This window comes from Protobothrops mucrosquamatus, unplaced genomic scaffold (assembly GCF_001527695.2).
Source record: "Protobothrops mucrosquamatus isolate PMUCROS unplaced genomic scaffold, P.Mucros_1.0 scaffold1836, whole genome shotgun sequence".
In the NCBI taxonomy this organism is placed as follows: domain Eukaryota; kingdom Metazoa; phylum Chordata; class Lepidosauria; order Squamata; family Viperidae; genus Protobothrops; species Protobothrops mucrosquamatus.
Window position 1 is genome coordinate 20606 of NW_015387968.1, and position 14812 is coordinate 35417.

Here is a 14812-nt window from a genome sequence, read left to right on the forward strand (position 1 = left end):
CAATCAAACAGGCCACCTGATGGGCTGTATCTCGCTTTGGGTTCCCCAGGCCCATTGGCAAAAACAGGCCTTTGTGCAAGAGTGTCAAGTTGGGTATGTCTTGTTTAATGAAAAGAAGGACTAAGGGTGACATGATAGCGGCGTTCCAATATTTGAGGGGCTGCTACAAAGAAGAGGGAGTCAACCTGTTGTCTAAAGCACCTGGACCAGCAGCAACGGATGGAAACGAATCAAGGAGAAAAGCAACCTAGAACTAAGAAGAAACAGCCTGACAGTGAGAACAATTAACCAGTGGAACGACTTGCCTCCAGAAGTTGTGGGTGCTCCAACACTGAAGGTATTTAAGAAGAGACCGGACAGCCAATTGTCAGAAATGGTATAGGGTTTCCTGCCTGAGCAGGGGGTTGGACTAGAAGATCTCCAAGGTCCCTTCCAACTTTTTTTATTCTGTCAAAGTGGGGGTCATCTAATCTCTACAGGGGTGATGTTCCAAAGGAAGGGAGCCACCACAGAGGAGATCCTTCTTCTGGGTCCCGCCAGATGTTACTCCTTAGGAGAGAGGACTCACAACATTCCTTACCTCCCCACTCTGGTGATGTAATAGTATTTCATCATGCAAAATCTCACCATATTATGCTTTCATAGGCTAAAGCCCCAAGACTATGAAACAGACAACTCCACTTAATGTAGTATGTTGTACAAATTAAACCACTTGATGGGCAGATGTTGATAGAAAAAAAAACCTGCTTTGCTTCCTGATCAGTAGTTGTTTTTTTTTAAGAGTGGTTATAACCCCCAAGCTCATAGTGTCCAAATATTTCTCCCAACTCTAACAAATGGAGCTGTTGGTCTCTTTCCTTGGTCAAATCCAACCGCTAATTCTTCACTTGCTGGCATATCTGGGCAGCTAAATTTAGCACATTTAAATGGAAATTGAAACAAATCAAGCCTCACTGGATTCTGCATATTTTGGCCTGGAAAAAGGCTAAATTTGTGTATTACAGTCAAGTAGAAAGTATCTAAAAAATGCAACTTCCAGTTAGGATTCCTAGTGAATAAGACATTTCTGAGGGTGTAGAGATGGGAGTCTGGTGAGAACAATGGCTAGAAGGAATTTCTAACAAGCAAAGTCTCTCTGGATAAAGAAGAGCGCATGAGATCGCCCACGTGCACTCCAGACAGCTGTTTTTTCACAAATAAACTGTAGAAACTGGGCTTTCTGCATTTAACTCTTGAGTTGAGTGGCTGGAAACAGGGGATTTCCACACACAGCAGAACCGCAAGGCAGTCTTTCTGATTAAAACATTGATTTGGGAAAGCTACGAATGGTCTAGGATTCAAATTATTATTAAAAAAACCAAAGTATCCAGAACAAAGTATCCAGAACGGTTCAGAACAATGTGACTCAATTGATGATAATAGAGGCCTCCTGCAAACATTAGCCTGTTGTTTTACCTTGGGATTATTCAAGGCTAAAATAGGACCGGCTTCTCATATCACATTAAAAATAGAATAGAATAGAGCTGGAAGGGACCTTGGAGGTCTTCTAGTCCAGCCCCCCGCTTAAGCAGAAGAACCTATACCATGTCAGACAGGTGGTTGTCTAGTCTCTTCTTAAAAATCTCCAGCGATGGAGCACCCACAATGTCTGGTGGCAAGCTGTTCCATTGGTTAATTGTCCTCACTGTCAGGAAGCTTCTCCTTAATTCCAGGTTGCTTCTCTCCTTGATTAGTTTCCAGCCATTGTTTCTCGTCCTTCCCTCTGGTTCTCTGGTGAACAACCTGGCCCCCTCTGCCTTGTGGCAGCCCCTCAGATACTGAAACATTGGAACACTGCTATCATGTCTCCCCTAAACCACTGCTTGCTGGTTCATGGCTTAGTGTATAATACAGTGGGACCCACGATTTGTGGTTTAGGAAATGTCCTGTTCTAGAAATCCAGCCAGTGGGGCCTAATTCAGTTGACCGGGCTAGCACAAGTCAGAGGTCAGTGTGATGCCTACAAACTTGGTAAATAGGATTTTTTGGGAGAGAGAAAATGGGCTGAAAGGAAACAGAACATGACGCAATAATCCACTGGGCGATCTTACTTAGATCCAGTCAGATACATCTAGATCTCTACTGATGCCAGTGGAGACAAGAGTCAGGTCTATTCCAATGCTGTGTATGCAGAGAGAAACCCCGTGAAACTCAATGGGGTTTAATTTGGGTGACTTTAGCAACATCTGTTTTATTGAACCACATGTACCTTGAGGGCTCCCCGCCCCTTTACTGCAATTCCTAGAACTTCCTGCAGAAGAGTGGGAGGTAAGGGATATATGTGTGTTCGAGTAACTTACTCAGTGTCACAGAAGAGTGGGAGGTAAGGGATATATGTGTGTTCGAGTAACTTACTGAGCATCACTCAGTTGCACCATATTTCCAAAGCGCCTGAAGGCAGGACAAGAAGCAACGGGTGGAAACTAACCAAGGAGAGGAGCAACCTAGAACTAAGGAGAAACTTCCTGACAGTGAGAACAATTAACCAGTGGAACAACCTGCCTCCAGAAGCGGTGAATGCTCCAACGCTGGAAGTTTTTAAGAAGAGACTGGACAGCCATTTGTCCGAAATGGTATAGGGTTTCCTGCCTGAGCAGGGGGTTGGACTAGATGACCTTCAAGGTCCCTTCCAACTGTATTATTATTATTATTATTATTATTATTATTATTATTATTATCCCACACAGAGGCCAGCAGTGTCTACCTGAAGCTCTTTCGCCACATCAGCAAAACTCCTCATGGGTGTATTTGCAAAATGGTTCACCTTTCTTTCGGTTTTGACTCCTGTGAGGTCCATAGGTGCTAGGTTCACCCCCAAAGCAAGGAATCCAGTTCCGGAGAACACCGGGGACCCTCCTCAAATCACAGGGACTAGCTGGGCCTCTGAAGAACGGTTGCAGGAATTGGTTAGGTCCAGTCTAATGAAAAGAAAAACTTGGGATGACATGATAGTTGTCTTCCAATATTTGAGGGGCTCTTACAAAGAAGGGGGGTGTCAACCTATTTTCCAAAGCATCAAGGTACTATTACCACTTTATAAAGCCCTAGTAAGGCCACACCTGGAATACTGCAGTCAATTTTGGTCACCCTATCACAATGTTGAGAGTTTGGAAAAAATTCAGAGAAGAGCAACTAAGATGATCCAAGGCCTGGAGACTAAAATATATGAAGAACGGCTGCGGGACTTGGGTTTGGCTAGTCTAAAGAAAAGAAGAAAGAGGGGAGACAGGATAGCAGCGTTCCGGTATCTGAGGGGCTGCCACAAGGCAGAGAGGACCTGGTTGTTCACCAAAGCACCAGAGGGAAGGACGAGAAACAATGGTTGGAAACTGATCAAAGAGAGAAGCAACCTGGAATTAAGGAAAAACTTCCTGACAGTGAGAACAATCAACCAGTGGAACAGCTTGCCCCCAGAAATCGCAGACGCTCCATTGCTGGAAATTTTTAAGAAGAGACTAGACAATCACCTGTCTGAGATGGTATAGGTTCTCCTGCTTGAGTAGGGGGCTGGAGTAGAAGACCTCCAAGGTCCCTTCCAGCTTCTATTCTATTCTATTCTATTCTATTCTATTCTATTCTATTCTATTCTATTTATTCTATTTATTCTATTCTATTCTACAGGCGAGACAAGAAACAATGGATGGAAAAGAATTAACGAGAAAACTAACCTAGAACTAAGGAGAAATTTCCTGATGGTGAGAATAAGGAATTAGTGGAACAACTTGCCTCCAGAAGTTGTGGGTGCTCCATCACCGGAGGTTTTTAAGAAGCAGTTGGACAGCCATTTGTCTGGAATGGGATAGGGTCTGGGAGAGTTGGCTGTCCAACTGCTTCTTAAAAACCTCCGGCAAGTTGTTCCACTAATTCCTTATTCTCACCATCAGGAAATGACTTTGGGTAAAGGGATGCCTTTTAGCAGGCGAAGATCACCTAACAGCTTATGCCCGTTTATCCAGAATCACAGACCACCCAAGTTCTGCCACAGAACCCAGCTTGGGCTTGTTATAACCCAACGGAGAGGCGCAATTGCGCTTCCCAAAAAAAGGGAACGCAAGGCGAGTCCTGCCGCCGCTTCCTGGTCCGGCTCGGGTCCTGCAGCTCACACACACACACAGAGAGAGAGAGACCCAGACCTCCGGCTCCCTCTTCCATCCCTTCCCGTCTCCATCAGTCGTGAGGACTTTGCTTTCGCTTCCTCCTTGGCTAGTTCCACCCTTCCCCGTCGCAGCAAGCAAAGACACGCGAAAGCGCCTCCTCCCCCTTTTTTCCCCCCTTCTTTTTCATCACACAGACACGCACACCCTCCCTCCCTCCCTCCCTCCCTCCCTCTCTCTCTCTCTCTGTCTCTCTCTCTCTCTCTCTGTCTCTCTCTCTCTCTCTCTCTCTCTCTCTCTCTCTCTGTGTGTGTGTGTGTGTGTGTGTGTGTGTGTGTGTGTGTGTGTGTGTCTGTCTCCAGCGGCTGCGTCCTTTCCAAAGCCACTTTCCAAGAGTAGGTGCGGCAGAGAACCCGGGCCGGGCAGAAGGGAAAGGCGTGGTTCCCACCCCCTCAGTTGGTTTCTCCGGAGGATGGGCCGATTTCGCCAATGTCAGCCTATTTATACCCGGGCGCTTTTTTAAACCCAAGAGCCACACACGTACGGTACCTCCGGCTCGGGAGCCCCTGGGACCAAAGCCAACCATGCCTTTGCCGGAGCCGAGAAGCGCGTGGAGAGGCAGCGGCGGCTGCCGCTGCGCCAGGTGCGGGCGCGGTTGTCAGAAGCGCGAGGTTCAAGCGCTCCGCTGCCTTTGCGCGCTCAGCTTCCTGGGGCTGCTGGTCCTGGCTCTGCCGGTCCTGTACTTGATGCGAGCCAAGCTGGCGGAGGAAGCAGCGGCCGAGGAGGAGGTAAGGAGCGGCCGCTTGGCTCGGGGCCTCTCCCCAGATGGCCTGGCGGAGGCTTCTGGTCTTCCCCAGCTGGCAGGGATGGAGAGGATGCGCGCTGCCTCGGAGGAGGCTGTCAGGTTTTTAATTTGTCCTTGCAGCAAGGGAGGACCGCGGAACTTACAATCAGGTGCTTCTCTCTCTCTCCCTCTCTCTCTCTCTCTCTCTCTCTCTCTCTCTCTCTCTCTCTCTCTCTCTCTCCCTCTCCCTCTCTCTCTTTTCTTTCTTTCTTTCTTTCTTTTTTCCTTCCTTCCTTTTTCTCATTCCCACCTTCCTTCCTTCTCTTTCCTTCTACTTTGTCTCTTTCTTTCTTTCTTCCTTCTCTTTCCTTCTACTTTGTCTTTCTTTCTTTCTTTCTTTTTTCCTTCCTTCCTTTTTCTCATTCCCGCCTTCCTTCCTTCTCTTTCCTTCTACTTTGTCTCTTTCTTTCTTCCTTCCTTCCTTCTCTTTCCTTCTACTTTGTCTTTCTTTCTTTCTTTCCTTCTTTTCTTCCTCTTTCATTCTATTTTGTCCTCTTTCTTTCTCTCTCTCTCCTTCCTTCCTTCTCTTTCCTTCTACTGTCCTTCTTTCTCTTTCTTTGTACTTTTTCTTTCTTTCTTTCTCCTTTCTTCCTTCCTTCTCTTTCTTTGTTTTGTCCTCCTCCTCTTTCTTTCTCTCTCTCTCTCTCTCTCTCTCTCTCTCTCTCTCTCTCTCTCTCTCTCTCTCTCTCTCTCTCTCTCTCTCTCTCTCTCTCTCTCTCTCTCTCTCTCCCTCCCTCCCTCCCTCCTTCCAAAAGGCATCTGGACTTTTTCTTCCTGCAAGATGTTTCGCTTCTCATCCAACCAGCTTCTTCTTCGGTTCTTGGTGGAGAAGCGAAACGCCTTCAAGAGGGAAAAAAAAGAAAGCGAGTCCAGTTGCCTTTGGGAGGGGGGGGGAAGCACCTTTGGGACAACCGTGACCTGGATGACTGAGAATCTCCACAGACATACAGTCATAAGGCTGGATGGGACCTTGGAGATCTTCTAGTCCAACCCTCCCTGCTCATGGCAGGAGATCCTCTTCTGGACTGATGTTTCTTGTTTCCTCAGAGAAATGTATGGAAGGGGAGACCCTATTGATCGTGTGATAGGTTGGGGAATAAGTAGGAGCCTTGAGGAGAACCATGAAGTTCAACCAGGGTGGGTTGGAAGGGACCTTGGAGGTTTTCTAGTCTAACCCTCCCTGCCCATGGCAGGAGATCCTATTCTGGATGGATGTTTCTCATTTCCTCAGAGAAACGTATGGAAGTGAGGACCCTGCTGGTCATGTGATAGGTTAGAGAATAGGTAGGACCTTTGAGGAGAACCGTGAAGTTCAACCAAGTGGTTGCCCGTTTCTGCCATGCCCAAGAACTCCATCAGACCAGCTGGTTGGTGGGACAAGAGAAAAAAGGAAGGACAGAATGAGGAAAAGGAAGGGACCGTTGGACCATTCCTTGGGAGATGGGCAAAGTCATTGAGGTGGGTTCTCCTATAGGCACCTACAAGAGGAAGAAGGCAGGTCTTAGGATAATGAAGGGCCCTGTGTCCAGATGTGGTTGGAAGCCCCATCCTCTTTTGCTTTTCTCCGGCTAGTTTTCTTCACTTCCCAGACTCCGGCTTCAACTGGATTGGAGTCCATCAATTTGAATACCAGCCAGGTCAAGAAGTGCTTAAGCTGATGAGATGCAAAACCAGAACACACACTGGCTGCCATAATCATAGTAATCCATGCAGGTCTGATGGATCACTAGGGTTGATAGTAATTGATAGTCAGCAAATTGTTGATAGACAATCATTTGTCCAGGATGACTTGAGGTCTCCTGCCTTGGGCAAGGGGTTGGACTTGAAAACCTCCAAGGTCCCCACCGACAGGATGAGCCTATGAATCTGATGATGATCAGATTCTCTAATTTGATGTATTATTAGGATGGGTCACAGCAGGGTCAGCCAGATGTTTAGACTGGATTGGGCATTTTGTCCGTCTCATTAAAGCCTTCCCAGTTATTATTATGATGTTGGTTCCAAAATTAAAAAAAAAAAAGTCTGTTTGTTACTCTCAGACCGCCTTGCAAGGTAGTCTAAATCAGAGAAGCCACAAGTGGCTTGAAGCATCTCAAACGAACAGTTTGGGAAGCCATTTGAACTCAGAGCTCCCTGATTTCCATCACAATCTTGCTGGAATTGTAGCGGTGGAATTTTGGAATTTTGGCCCTGCTGAAACTCTGAGACTGGCGCCTGTCCAGAGGACCAGCCGTGGTTCTGAACCTCAAGAGTTTCCAAAACATTCCAGGCTTTTCCAAGAGAGGTTCGGAGACATCTTCCCCCGGTGGACGTGAAGGGTGGAAGGATCTCCCCTCCGATGGACGGCTTCCTGTGATCTCATCTCCTCCCTCTCCAGAATGGATGTGTGGTTTTCCACTCCGTGAAAGGAGACCGCCAACTGCAAGACGTTCTCTCAAGCCGCTCTCTGCCAAGTGTTGAACAGTGAAACTGGGAAATGCTGTTTTGTTTCAGGTCGCTGAAACAAGCGTCACGCCTAGTTGGACAGCCGCTGTTTGGCTGTCTCACGCGTCCTCTAATCATCTACCCCTCGCTTTAACTGGCACGTGGCGGTGCGTTCACCTGCTGATCGCTCCGTCCCTTGCCCCAAATAAAATTAAATACCCGGTGTTCTGTAGAGAAATAGTTGGAGAGAACTGAAAAACCTTTAGCAAGCTAGCCAGGCCTATTTTGAAAAGCCAAAGCTGATGGACTGTGGGATCCTTGGTGCTCTCTGAGGTTGGGGGCTTTCTTGCAGACATTTCGTTACCAAACTAGGTAGCGTCATCAGTGCTAGGGGTTTGTGGGGAAGGAGAAGGGGAAGGGGAAAGAGAAGGAAAAGGAGAAGGAGAAGGAGAAGGAGAAGGAGAAGGAGAAGGAGAAGGAGGACTGTGGGGTCCTCGGTGATCTCTGAGCTTGGTGGCTTTCTTGAAAACATTTCATTACCAAACTAGGTAGCATCATCAGTGTTAGGGGTTTGTGGAGAAGGAGAAGGAGAAGGAGAAGGAGAAGGAGAAGGAGAAGGAGAAGGAGAAGGAGAAGGAGAAGGAGAAGGAGAAGTGTGGGGGTCTCTGAACCTGGTTGTTTTCTTGCAAACATTTCATTGCCAAACTAGGTAACATCATCAGTGCAGCTGATAGCAGACCAGAGCCTCTGAGTTTACAAAGATGCTGATTTAAATAGTCGGACCTCCCTAGTGTGAGGATGAATCTTTCAATCCTCTCCATATTTTGAGCCGTTCTCCCCGCAGCTGAACGGTGCATCAATGTTTCGCGTCAACATCTGCTCTGGCATCTGGCCAGAAGAGAGTTCAGAGTGCTGATTGTAAGAGCCACGCTGCTGTTGTTATGAAGTTGGGCCCGTCCCAGCTGGACCTTTGCCAAGGGTTGTAACCTTGTGTCTCAGAAATGATGTGTAACGCAGGCTGATTTCAGTCCGTCGCACCATCCGCAAATCACTTCTGCACCATTGAGCTAACTGGGCTGCATTGCAGGAGGCATTCAAAACTGTTCTCCAAAAGGGGTTGAACCGTGGGGTCCTTGTTGCTCTCTGAGCTTGGTGGTTTTCTTGCAGATGTTTCATGACCCAACTAGGTAGCATCATCAGTGCTAGAAGGGAGTGGAGTGGGGGGAGGAGGGGGACTGTGGGATCCTTGGTACTCTCTGAGCTGGGTGGTTTCCTTGCAGATGTTGCATGACCCAACTACATAGCATCATCAGTGCTAGAAGGGAATGGAGTTTGCAGAAAGGAGGAGGAGGAGGAGGAGGAGGAGGAGGAGGAGGAGAAGGAGAAGGAGTGTGGGGTCCTTTAAAATTGATGGTTTTCTTGCAGACGTTTCGTGACCCAACTAGGGAACATCATTAATAATAATAATAATAATAATAATAATAATAATAATAATAATAATAATAATAATAATAATAATAATAATAATAATAAAGTTGGAAGGCACCTTGGAGGTCATCTAGTCCAACCCCCTGCTCAGGCAGGAAACCCTATACCATTTCAGAGAAATGGCTGTCCAGTCTCTTCTTAAAAACTTCCAGTGTTGGAGCATTTACCACTTCTAGAGGCAGGTTGTTCCACTGGTTAATTGTTCTAACTGTCAGGAAGTTTCTCCTTAGTTCCAGGTTGCTTCTCTCCTTCATTAGTTTCCATCCGTTGCTTCTTGTCCTGCCTTCAGGGGCTTTGGAGAATAGCTTGACTCCCTCTTCTTTGGGGCAGCCCCTGAGATATTGGAAGACTGCTATCCTGTCCCCCCTCGTCCATTAAACTAGACATACCCAATTCCAGCAGCCTTTCCTTATATGCTTTAGCCTCCGGTCCCCTAATCATCTTTGTTGCTCTTCTCTGCACTCTTTCTAGAGTCTCAACATCTTTTTTACATCGTGGTGACCAAAACTGGATGCAGGATTCCAAGTGTGGCCTTACCAAGGCGTTGTAAAGTGGTAGTGGGTTTGCTCCCTATTTTAATACAGCTCCTTACCTACAGTAGCTGAGTATTAAAATTTCTGGAAGAAAACAACCAAGCTCAGAAAATACCAAGGACCCAACATTTAACCCTGAGGCTGCAGAATAGCAGCTAACATGAGTCAGCTTTTGGCTGACCTCTCCTAAGCTACTAACATCCCCACCTCTTCCTGCAGAGTTTCTAATGTTAAGATGCTTGTAGAAGAATTCATTTAAACAGGGGTTTTTTGAAATTCCAGGGAAGCCCTTTTGGGGAATCTGTGCAAGAGAGAGAGAGAAAAAAAAAAGTTATCTTTATCCTAAATCCTTTATCCTTGCAAACTTCCCATCGAGAGCCGTACCTTCAAACCGTCACGCCGTGAAGATGGCAAATAAAATCACAACCGCGGCAGGAAGGGAACGTACCTATGAAACAAACCGGATCCTCCATTTGAAAGGAACGGGCGTGTTTATGTTTACTATCGGGATTTTATCAATGGAATGTGAACTGGGCTTGGCTGCTCTCTGCATGAATGGCAAACTGTGCAGCTGATAAGGGAACATGCTTTGGTTGTTGGCATTTCTTCCCCAGCTGGCTGAAAGTGAATTGATGCTCTTACAACACTGGCTAGATAATAATAATAATAATAATAATAACTTTATTACGGTCATAGACCAGCAATCTACTCTGCTCTGCTCTGCTCTGCTCTGCTCTACTCTACTCTACTCTATTCTCCATATTCCATATTCCATATTCTATTCTATTCTATTCTTCCTATTCTATTCTATTCCATATTCTATTCTATTCTATTTTATTCTATTCTATATTCTATTCTATTTCCTATTCTATTCTATTCCATATTCTATTCTATTCTATTCTATTCTATTCTATTCTATTCTATTCTATTCTATTCTTCCTATTCTATTCTATTCCATATTCTATTCTATTCTATTTTATTCTATTCTATTCTATATTCTATTCTATTTCCTATTCTATTCTATTCCATATTCTATTCTATTCTATTCTATTCTATTCTATTTCCTATTCTATTCTATTCCGTATTCTGTTCCGTATTCTATTCTATTCTATTCCGTATTCTATTCCGTATTCTATTCTATTCTATTCTATTCCGTATTCTATTCCGTATTCTATTCTATTCTATTCTATTCTATTCTATTCTATTCTATTTCCTATTCTATTCTATTCTATTCTATTCTATATTCTATTCTATTTCCTATTTTATTCTATTCTATTCCGTATTCTATTCTATTCTATTCTATTTCCTATTCTATTCTATTCCGTATTCTATTCTATTCTATTCCGTATTCTATTCTATTCTATTCTATTCTATTCTATTCTATTCTATTCTATTCTATTCTATTTCCTATTCTATTCTATTCCGTATTCTATTCTATTCTATTCTATATTCTATTCTATTCTATTCTATTCTATTCTATTCTATTCTATTTTCTATTCTATTCTATTCTATTCTATTCTATTCTATTCTATTCTATTTTCTATTCTATTCTATTCTATTCTATTCTAATTCCATTCCATTGTCTTCCAGTCCAACCCTCTGCTCAAGCAGGTGACCTTATACCATCCTAGACAAATGGCTATCCAATCGCTTCTTGAAAATCTCCAGCGATGGAGCACCCACAACTCCATTGATTGATTGTTGTCGCTGTCAGGAAATAACAGAATAACAGAGTTGGAAGGGACCTTGGAGGTCTTCTAGTCCAACCCCCTTTTTCCTTAGCGGTAGGTGGGTTCTCGCCTAAGTTCCAGGTGGGATCTCTCTCTGACTATCTTCCACTCAGTGCTTCTTGTCCTGCCCTCTGGGGCTTTGAAGAATTAAGTCAATCCCCTCTTCTCTGTGACAGCCCTTCAAGTATTGGAAGGTGCTATCTTGTCTCCCCTTAAGCCTTTTCTTCATTAGAATGGAAATATCTATTTCTCCTAGATGCTCAGGTGGTCTGGTCGTTGATTATCACTGGTTTTTATCAAACCCCTTATCCCAAGAATATCACTGGTTTTGTAGGTAGCCCTTGGCTTTCCCGTGGTAAGGAAGGAAGGAAAAGAAATAAATTTCCCAAAGGGTATTTTTTCAAAAGGCAACTGGATTTTCTCGGCTTTTTTCCTTGAAGATGTTTTGCTTCTCGTCCAAAAAGCTTCTTCAGTTCTCGGCACGGCGTACAGTTCTTTGAACTGAAGGAGCTTCTTGGATGTGAAGTGAAATATCCTCAGGGGAAAAAAAAAAAAAAACCTCAAGAAAGTACATCGGCCTTTTAAAAAGCACCCTAGGGACAAGCCTGACCTACGGTATATGATTGAAAATCTCCATTGACAAAATAAAAAACATTGAATTTCTGCTGATCATTGCAGGAAAAGAATCAAGTTGCCAATCTCTTTAAGCGTGGTTGCACATTACTTTGCAGAACAATTATTCAAGGTGTCCTCCCCAAACTTTTAATTTCTTTCAACTTCCCTCAGGGAGTTATTCTGAACTTTTGTCTCTCTCTCTCTCTCTCTAATACCTTCTGGTGTTTCGACCACAAAGGATGTTTCTTTCCTTTGTGACTCAGTCTTTTTACTGTTTCAAAGCTAACAAGCAGAAATCACGGGAAGATTTCTCATTCATTCTGCTCAAAGTATCTTTGGCAATCAAGTTTAACTATCAATCATTTGCAAGCAACAGATGTTAAGTTTACATCCGATTCATGAATTCCAGTAGATCAGCTAGTATTTACTGTACTTGGTTCACTTAACCGGGTTTATTTAAAAAAGGAACTCTGCCAGGAGGTGGGAATCCAGACGTTGTCTCAGTCCATGCATTGCTCAAGACATGCGTTTGTGCTAACCACAGATTGCTGAATAATATATAGCGGCATTAAGCTAGAAAACCTGTTTGATACCCTGGGCTGAGCCCAAACCAAGGAAACCACATTATGACTTAGCCACAAATTGTATCGATATCGCCAAAAACTAGCAGTGCCTCCCTAAGATTCTAAAATTATTGCTCCTGGAAAGATCTGGGTGCAAGACCTACATTTAACCATCCCATTGACATCTTGTCAATGCAATCTTCTCCAAGATTCTTCCTGAAGGCAGAATGAGGAGCAACGGATGGAAACTCATCAAGGAGAGAACCAATCTAGAACTAAGGAGAAATTTCCTGACAGTGAGAACAATTAGTGGACCATCTTTCCTCCAGAAGTTGTGGGTGCTCCAACACTGGAGGTTTTTAAGAAGAGATTGGACAACCATCTGTCTGAAATGGTATAGGGCTGCCTGCCTGGGCAGGGGGTTGGACTAGAAGATCTCCAAGGTCCCTTCCAACTCTGGTATTCTTCTTCCACTGTTTCAGTTACTAAATTGACTGGCTTACAAATAGTGGCTGGAACTGAATTCAGTCAGCCTCTAAAAGGAAGGACTCACTGGAGAAGAGCCTGATGCTGGGAAAGATGGAGGGCAATTGAAGGGGACGACAGAGAAGGAGGTGCCTGGATGGAGTCACTGAAGCAGGAGGCGTGAGCTTCAATGGACTCCAGAAGATGGTAGAGGACAGGAAGGCCTGGAGGAACCTTGTCCATGGGGTCGCGATGGGTCAGACACAACATCGCAACTAACAAGAGTAGAGTAGAGTAGAGTAGAGTAGAATAGAATAGAATAGAATAGAATAGAATAGAATAGAATAGAATAGAATAGAATAGAATAGAACAGAACAGAACAGAACAGAACAGAACAGAACAGAATAGAATAGAATAGAATAGAATAGAATAGAATAGAATAGAATATGAAGTAGAGTAGAATAGAGTAGAAGAGCCTAATGCTGGGAAAGATGGAGGGCAAGAGAAGAAGGGACGACAGAGAAGGAGGTGGCTGGATGGAGTCACTGAAGCAGCAGGCGGGAGCTTCAATGGACTCCAGAAGATGGTAGAGGACAGGAAGGCCTGGAGGAACGTTGTCCATGGGGTCATGATGGGTCGGACACGACTTCGCAACTAACAACAAGTAGAAGAAGGTGATGCAGTGGCTCAAGTGGTTAAGACGCTGGGCTTGATGCTGGAAAGCCGGCAGCCCAGGTTTGAGACCTGTGCACCGCATGATGGGGTGAGCCCCCGTTCCTCGTTCCTGCCAACTTAGCAGTTCAAAAGCATGCAAATGCGAGCAGATAAATAGGTACCACTTCGGTGGGAAGGTCACAGCGCTCCGTGACGTCACGCCGGACACATGACCGCAGAAACGTCTTCGGACAGTGCTGTCTCAATGGCCTTGAAATGGAGATGAGCAACGCCCATAGTCGGCAAGAACCAGTGAAGTAAAATCCACAGGGACTGGTATACGGTACTAACAGGAGACGGGTGATCAGCATGTTGGGAGCTGATGAAGATTGGATTCCCTTCAGCAAGTCTCTAGCTCATTCTGCTGAAGGGAATTCTGCAAGCATCTTTTCGCCTCACTCTTTCTATATAGTGTCACACCCCAAATTTCTGTTTGTGTAGGCTGGGAGATAATCACTTCTGGACATTCCCTCTGCACAAAAGAATTTAACCACAGAGAGTTCTTTTCTGTAGAACAGCACGCTGATTCTGCCGTCTACTGGATCTGGAACAGATGGAGTACATATATATATATTTCCTCCATAGACATAAAAGCTTTCCAGCTGCACCTCTGTCCAAATTACCTACTTTGGGTCAGTAAAAACACTGAAGTTAATCCGAAGCATTTTATTTGATCGCTCGACGATCCAGTTGCTTCAGATTAGTGCAAAGTGTTATTTTCCCTGTGAGCTCTTTGGATGGGTTTTCGTGCAGACATGTCATGACCCAACTAAGGAACACCATCAGCTCTAGGAGTGGGATTTGCAGAGGGGAGGAGGAGGAGGAGGACTGTGGGTCCTTGGTGGTCTCTGAGCTTGGTTGTTTTCTTGCAGATGTTTCATGACCCAACTGGGGAACATCATCAGTTGTAGAAGGAGTGGGATTTGCAGAGGGGAGGAGGAGAAGGAGGAGGAGGAGGACTGTGGGTCCTTGGTGGTCTCTGAGCTTGGTTGTTTTCTTGCAGATGTTTCAACTGGGGAACACCATGAGTTCTAGAAGGAGTGGGATTTGCAGAGGGGAGGAGGAGAAGGAGGAGGAGGAGGACTGTGGGTCCTTGGTGGTCTCTGAGCTTGGTTGTTTTCTTGCAGATGTTTCATGACCCAATGAAGTAACACTATCAATGCTAAAAGGGAGTGGGGTTTGCTCTCAGTTTACGTACAGTTCCTTCTCTAGCACTGGTGATGTTCCCTAGTTTGGTAATGAAATGCCTGCAAGAAAACCACGAAGCTCCCACCTCCTTCCTCTTCCTCTTCTTCCTCACCCT

General features: G+C 45.0%; 1 protein-coding gene across 1 annotated transcript in view; it reads left to right on the plus strand.

Moving 5' to 3' along the window:
• The first annotated feature begins 4667 nt into the window (after window positions 1-4667).
• The window catches only part of TNFSF15 (TNF superfamily member 15), a 14377-nt gene continuing 4232 nt past the window's right edge, over window positions 4668-14812 (plus strand). Inside the window, exon 1 of the mRNA XM_015823328.1 lies at window positions 4668-4921. Within this exon, the coding sequence (XP_015678814.1) occupies window positions 4718-4921 (204 nt within the window). The 5' untranslated portion in view covers window positions 4668-4717. The remainder of the gene's footprint in view (window positions 4922-14812) is intronic.